The 7,500-nt window shown below is 50.1% G+C and overlaps 1 protein-coding gene across 1 annotated transcript in view; it reads right to left on the bottom strand.

The window, feature by feature from the left end:
* Nucleotides 1–2,240: 2,240 nt before the first annotated feature.
* The window catches only part of lig1 (ligase I, DNA, ATP-dependent), an 11,149-nt gene continuing 5,889 nt past the window's right edge, over nt 2,241–7,500 (bottom strand). Inside the window, exons 7-15 of the mRNA XM_029831514.1 lie at nt 7,432–7,500; nt 5,689–5,775; nt 4,800–4,856; nt 4,470–4,528; nt 3,576–3,689; nt 3,301–3,467; nt 2,960–3,036; nt 2,769–2,860; nt 2,241–2,573 (exon numbers count right to left, since the gene is read on the bottom strand). The exon at nt 7,432–7,500 is cut by the window's right edge and continues 40 nt beyond it. Coding sequence (XP_029687374.1) covers nt 2,554–2,573; nt 2,769–2,860; nt 2,960–3,036; nt 3,301–3,467; nt 3,576–3,689; nt 4,470–4,528; nt 4,800–4,856; nt 5,689–5,775; nt 7,432–7,500 — 742 coding nt within the window. The 3' untranslated portion in view covers nt 2,241–2,553. The remainder of the gene's footprint in view (nt 2,574–2,768; nt 2,861–2,959; nt 3,037–3,300; nt 3,468–3,575; nt 3,690–4,469; nt 4,529–4,799; nt 4,857–5,688; nt 5,776–7,431) is intronic.

Raw genomic sequence — 7,500 nt, forward strand, 5'->3', positions numbered from 1 at the left:
AAATCAATGGCAATCAAAAAAAAGGAAGCAGAAAGTCTGAGCCAGAACGGAGAACAAGGGTCAAGAGGGACGAGCAACTCTGCACCTCCAAAGAGACTGCAAGCAAGATGGGGGGGGTTAAGCTTTCAGTTACCAGTAAGTCTGTTTGAGGATCAGGCTTCTTTCCATCCAGGAGCGCCGGCTCTCAGGGCTCATTCCCTTCCCTGCATCCAGCACAGCTGGAGGAAAACCTATGAGCAGGAAGAGAAGATGCCTTTAGACAGATGTGAGGGAGCTTTGGCATCATTGGTTGGAGGGTCACAGGCTCCTCACAGGCTCCTCACAGCCAGGGAACAGCTGCAGTCCTGCAGAGAGGGTCACCGTGCTGTTCATGGTGGTCTGCCTGATCCAACAGGGGTTAGGGTTAGTCACCGTGATGTTCATGGTGGTCTGCCTGACCAACAGGGGTTAGGGTTAGTCACCGTGCTGTTCGGTGGTCTGCCTGATCCAACAGGGGTTAGGGTTAGTCACCGTGCTGTTCACGGTGGTCTGCCTGATCCAACAGGGGTTAGGGTTAGTCACCGTGCTGTTCAGGTGGTCTGCCTGATCCAACAGGGGTTAGGGTTAGTCACCGTGCTGTTCACGGTGGTCTGCCTGATCCAACAGGGGTTAGGGTTAGTCACCGTGCTGTTCACGGTGGTCTGCCTGATCCAACAGGGGTTAGGGTTAGTCACCGTGCTGTTCATGGTGGTCTGCCTGATCCAACAGGGGTTAGGGTTAGTCACCGTGCTGTTCATGGTGGTCTGCCTGATCCAACAGGGGTTAGGGTTAGTCACCGTGCTGTTCATGGTGGTCTGCCTGATCCAACAGGGGTTAGGGTTAGTCACCGTGCTGTTCACGGTGGTCTGCCTGATCCAACAGGGGTTAGGGTTAGTCACCGTGCTGTTCATGGTGGTCTGCCTGATCCAACAGGGGTTAGGGTTAGTCACCGTGCTGTTCATGGTGGTCTGCCTGATCCAACAGGGGTTAGGGTTAGTCACCGTGCTGTTCACGGTGGTCTGCCTGATCCAACAGGGGTTAGGGTTAGTCACCGTGCTGTTCACGGTGGTCTGCCTGATCCAACAGGGGTCGTCTAAATCAGTGTTTTTCAACCACTGTGCCGCCGCACACCAGTGTGCCGTGAGATATTATCAGGTGTGCCATGGGAAATTATCAAATTTTTGTGCCTGTGCGGTCTAGCGCCTGGCAGAGTAACCATGTAGTACTCTTCCATACCAGTAGGTGGTGGTAGGTAGGTAGCTAATTGTTAATTGCATTGTGCTTGGAGACAAGCGAATTAGTGACGCATCGACGCCGTGGCAGGTGACGTTTACGGTGGCGTTGTGGATAGCGGGACAGCGGTGAGGGTGATGGATAAGTTTTTGAAGAGAAAAAATTCTGGCTCTGAACTGGACCCTGGACAAAATCCAGACCCAGATGAAGGCCCCAGTATGAGTGGAGGTCAAAAGAAAGCAAAGACGGTGACGTCGAGCAAAGTTTCTGGCGCGAGGCAATACAACGAAAGCTATCTTTCATTTGGATTTACTTTTACCAGAGATGCAACGGCGCCGACTCCATTGTGTTTGGTATGTGGTGAAAAGCTCTATGGTCCCAAGTAAGCTTAAACGCCATCTCCAAACGAAAACCCTTCACTTCAAAATAAAAATGTTGAGTATTTTGTTGGTATTTGAGTATTTTGTTTGTCGCGCGGCAAGGTGCTGGCCCGTGTGTATGAGCTGCGAGAGGAACTTTAACTTTAACACTGCTCCCGTTTTCCACAACATATCTGTGAGGTGAGCTTTTCAAGCCTGACTGCTGTAAAAACTAAAAACAGAGAAAGACTGAGCTTCGTGTGTGTCTTTCATCGATTCCTGCCAGGACATCAGCTCTGTGTTCATCCAAACAGGCCCAGGTTTCACACTGAGTGAGTAAAAAATGGAAAGATTATAAAATACCTTTTTCGTTTTGTTTACTTGATTCCTATTCAAGACACTATAATATAACATAATTCTTCAGTGTTAAAATAAGCTTTTGTTTGCTGGTGGTGTGGTGCGCGAGATTTTTTTCAATGAAAAAAATGTGCCTTGGCTCAAAAAAGCTTGAAAAACACTGGTCTAAATAACTGAATAAAAGCTTTAAAAGCATTTTCAGACCAGACCCACAAATCAGTGCAGATGTGCACACTGAGCCTCCAATTTCACCACATTTTATTAAAGTGCACCTCCAGTCAGGAATAAAATACAAATACTAATAAGTGAGGAATGAATTGAGTTTGACCTCAGAGCTAAAGTGGTAGTTAAAGGAGGTGATGAGTTCAGGGGCATTCTGAGAACATCACAATATTAAGAGTTGTTTTCCTGGTGAAATCACATCAACGGTGCCAAAGTACTAACAAATCAGAGATTTTCAGTATCTACAGATGTTCCCTTTGGGGTTCGTAAAGCCAAGAAAGCAGGACTTCCTGTGGGGGATTGTGAAGTCACAGCTCTAAATTCATATCACATTTGATGACGGATCATTTCAGAAGCATCTCATTTATCCCACTGAGAAAAAAGCTGGAAAAAGAAACCGAGGACAACATTCAATCGTCTTTAACTGTTCACAAATACACCCCCCCCACACACACATTATAGAGGAGACTGGGTGGGGGTCAATAGGTCCGATGGACTACCAATTAACCCAGCAATGTTAACTGGAAAACTTTGTCTTTACTTTCATTTTGTACAAATGTGTAACTTGTCAAAGGTTACCTTGTCCAGGGGGGGTGAGGCACACAGCCTGGCTCAGAGCCGCCAGGACGCTCTGTTCTGCCAGGCCGATCCGGAGCTTGCCAGCCAGTGACCTGCCCATAAAGGAATAAAGGAATAAAGCATGTAGTCAGCAGTGTCTCCAGGTGTGTGCAGCCAAACGTGCATGAGCGTGCACGAGTGTGGTCTTTTACCTGACGATGTAGCGAGCCTCAGAGAAGCGGCACGCCACAAAGAGCCCTTTGATGATGTCGATTTTCTTATTCATTGCCTGAGGCAAGCGGAGGGCGCACACACACACACACACACACACAGGCACACACACACACACACACACACACACAATGAGCAGGCGTTTTAACAAGGACTATGACTTCATCTGGTTTCCAGAAATCAAATAAAAAGAATAATTTGATTGACAATCAGCGACACATTTCCTTCCTTTTCCTCCCTGACTGCACTAGAAAACCGGTCACAGAAACTAAATATGTGTCCAAGACTGGTTCTGTTCTTACAACTGTGATTCTGGACTCACCGAGTTTCCAGTCATGCTGGCAATTTCCTTTAATTTCCTAAACACGCCCCCGACTGTCAGACTGGCCGGCTGGAACATCATTCTTTGGTTGCTACGGGAACTCTCAGCCACGAGGCCCAGATCTCCTCTCTCCTGAGCTTCTGCCTTGATTTTGTCCAACTGTCGCCCTGGAAGCCAGAGCGAGACGGTGAGCTGCAGCCATGATGGTGGATCAGTGGGATGGGCGTCAGCAGGAGGTGAAGCCTCACTGGCCACCGGTCCTGGTCAACCCTTACCTGTTGCTTGAGCAACAGCTTTCATCAGCACCGTCTCTCCAACACCCAGCTCCATCCCCTGGTATGCTGGACCGAGCTGATTCAAACACAGGTACACGCAACTCAGCAGGTCATCTGGCAACAGAACACAAAGGTCACCCAGATGTTTACACACTCAGAACCAGATGGGAGGAGGAGCTCCCACAAACATCAGGCGCCTGTTTAGGCGACACATCCTTCTGCCCTCATTAGCAACCCGACATCATCAGTTAGTAAGTTTAAATAAACTGTCACCGCCCATGTGAGGGTGCCAAGTGTCCAGTTAAAGAACTTCTTTGGTGACTGCATAGACTTGGGGCTCATATAACCAGGATCAACCATATTCTCATGCCTTTCCTGCCAGCTTTGGCCCCAAAGCCTCTGAGATGGACAGGTCAAAGGTCAATGACCTCTAGAGGACATTCCGGACTGGCATATAGACGTTCAACAATCCCTCGAGACACAAATGTTGGGTGCAACAACTTAACTCACTGTCTGTAACTAGTAAACTGCAGATTCACCAACATGTTTCTCAGTCTAATGTCGTCAAGATGCGTATTGAAAAACTTTATCGTCCATCAGAGAGAGACAGAGCTCAAAACAAATCACACAAAACGTACGGTTGCTTTTGTTCTGAATAAAGCAGAGAAGTTTTCTGAAACTTGAACTGTTACCTAGCAACATCGTCACGAGCAACAAACCTGCTGGTGACACGTCTTTAGAGCAAAAGAGATGAAAGACGAAAGAAAACAGGCCGGCGCGGTCGCTAAAACGAGGTCACCTCATCCATCGGATCAGTAAATCAAGACATTACGTGAAACATCATCTGATTGGGTGAAGCCCAGCAGGCTGGCAGAACTGTAGCGGCGCCAGTACCTGGAGAGAGCAGCAGCACTGAGCGAAACAGGTTCGACAGAGTCTCGATGTTGCGCAACCTGGAAAAGGATGAGAGGACTTTCTGAGACACAAGGGTCACCTGAGGGTAACGAGGCAGAGGCAGGAAATGAGATGGAAACGGCAGCGTTCCTCTGGAAGAGGCTCAGCAGCTGCAGCGAGTGGAGCAAAAGGCAGCTCTGATGCTGTCCACATATTAAAAGCAAGTGCGCTCGTTAGCATTAAAACATCAGATTTCTACACTTTTGACGAAGAAAAACAGGGTGCAGGTGAGTGACACACGGCTCTGCCATCAGCCTGTGGAGGCCTCACCTGCCGGAGTCCTCCTCGATCTTCTCAAAGGTGCGGGCCACAGCCAGGTACGGCACCCTGCAGGGAGCAGCTCGTGGTTAGAGACCAGGAGATGTCAGGAGCAGACCAAGAGCCTTTACACACACGGACACACACAGACACACACACAGACACACACACACAGAGACACACACACACAGAGACACAGAGAGACACACAGAGACACACACACACAGAGACACACACACACAGAGACACAGAGAGACACACAGAGACACACACACACAGAGACACACACACACAGAGACACACACACACACAGACACACACACCACTCTATTCCACAGGAAAGCAAATATTAGGGAACCGCTGGTGGTACAGAAAGCTGACACCTGGCAGGGTGCACCACCTGGCAGGGTGCAACATCTGGCAGGGTGCAACACCTGGCAGGGTGCAACACCTGGCAGGGTGCAACACCTGGCAGGGTGCACCACCTGGCAGGGTGCAACACCTGGCAGGGTGCAACATCTGGCAGGGTGCAACATCTGGCAGGGTGCACCACCTGGCAGGGTGCAACATCTGGCAGGGTGCACCACCTGGCAGGGTGCAACACCTGGCAGGGTGCAACATCTGGCAGGGTGCACCACCTGGCAGGGTGCACCACCTGGCAGGGTGCAACATCTGGCAGGTGCACCACCTGGCAGGGTGCACCACCTGGCAGGGTGCAACATCTGGCAGGTGCAACATCTGGCAGGTGCATTGTGGTGCAAAGAAAACACTAAAAAGATGAAAGAATGCTGCACTTGTACAAAGGGGGTGGGGGGTGGAATTGATCAGTCTGTGTGTCATCTATCATTTGGAAGATGGGCTCGTTCAGCATCGATACAGGTCAAAGCGGGTAAAGACTCACTTCTGGTCCCGTGTCCAGCTGGCGTGGTCCACAGGATGGTAGTTGGGCCTGGCTGGGTTGTAGTCTGGGCGTCCTGAGACCGTCCCACTGAGAGCAAACACAAGAGGAAGAGCAGCTGTGATCCAGGTGTCTGAGCCCAGCACAGCTGCACATCACTGCAGCAGGTGTCTGGAGGACAGACGGGATCTTTACGGTCACTGAGATACATCCAGGAGCACCTGACAGTGTTCTCTAGGCTTCCAGTGGATTTGGGCTGGAAAGCTTTCATTCCCGTCCCATCACTTGAAATCCTGATGATCAAACAGCCTTTGGGTATTTGATGGAGGCCTGAACAGACCAATGCTGTGGTGGCGCTGCTGGGCTCCGCTTCACTAAAATACCAACCACTGACTGAAGGTTCTGAATTGTGCCCAAACATATTAGACTGGGTCCATTCCAAACAACTGGCCTCATCCCATTTTATTTCAAAGTTAATTTTGACTGAGCTGAAACTCAAAGTTTCTTCTGAAAAGGCTAAACTGACCTCTGCTGATACTCAGGGGTTAGGGTTAGATGGTTAGGGTTAGAGGGTGGGGTTAGGGTTAGGGTTAGGGTTAGGGTTTAGAGGGTTAGGGTTAGGGTTAGAGGGTTAGGGTTAGAGGGTTAGAGGGTTAGGGTTAGAGGGTTAGAGGGTTAGGGTTAGAGGGTTAGGGTTAGAGGTAGAGGGTTAGAGGTTCGGGTTAGAGGGTTAGGTAGAGGGTTAGGGTTAGGAGGGTAGGGTTAGGGGGTTAGAGGGTTAGGGTTAGAGGGTTAGAGGGTTAGGGGGTTAGAGGGTTAGAGGGTTAGGGGTTAGAGGGTTAGAGGGTTAGGTTAGAGGGTTAGGGTTAGAGGGTTAGGGTTTAGAGGGTTAGAGGGTTAGGGTAGAGGGTTAGGGTTAGGGTTAGAGGGTTAGGGTTAGAGGGTTGGGTTAGGGTTAGGGTTAGAGGGTTAGGGTTAGAGGGTTGGGTTAGGGTTAGAGGGTTGGGTTAGGGTTAGGGTTAGAGGGTTAGGGTTAGAGGGGTTAGAGGGTTAGAGTGTTAGGGTTAGAGGGTTAGAGGGTTAGGGTTAGTAGGGGTTTAGACGGGTTAGATGGTTAGGGTTAGAGGGTTGGGTTAGGGTTAGGGTTGACCTGGACCATTAATGTGACTCCTTTATTAAAGTGAAAACCTTTTCTATATTTGGGTGCATCATTTACAGGAAGGTGGCAATAATCAAAGCACAACTCAAATGTTGAAGATGTTCCAGCTCATCTCAGACGCTGCTGCTGATGGAGGAGCGGAACAGAAGACAGATGGGGGCTTTAATCCCTCGTTTGGTGCCCAGCCCTACAGATGAGTCCCAACATGCCATCGTAGAGGCGGCGGCGTGTCTAATTCAACGTATAAACGCAACATTGTGCAGCCAGAACAACTCCGGCCACCGATACTCGAGCCTGACCAATCGAGCTGTTCTTTGCTCCGCCCTCATGGAGCCTGTGGTCACCAGTCATGCGTATGAAGGCTGCCTCCGTGGTCGTTGCCCCTCTGCGTGCCTCGCCGTCTCTGTGCACACCAGCCCCAGACAGAGCCGGCCACGGTGCCGTGGTCCGTACGGCAGGGTCTCCCTATCTACGCGGGTCAAGGACGCCTTCAGCAGCTTTAAAGCAGCAGTCATGATCCATGAAGGATCACCTGACTGAGGATCTGTGAGGGTTCAGATCCAGGGAACTCCGAGTGGTGACCTCACCGTTTAGCATCTTTGTCTTCATCCGCTGAAGGTTTCAGCTCTGCACTCGTCTTTTTCTCTCCTTCATGC

The sequence above is a fragment of the Takifugu rubripes genome, chromosome 22 (assembly GCF_901000725.2).
Source record: "Takifugu rubripes chromosome 22, fTakRub1.2, whole genome shotgun sequence".
NCBI classification, from domain to species: Eukaryota; Metazoa; Chordata; class Actinopteri; order Tetraodontiformes; family Tetraodontidae; genus Takifugu; species Takifugu rubripes.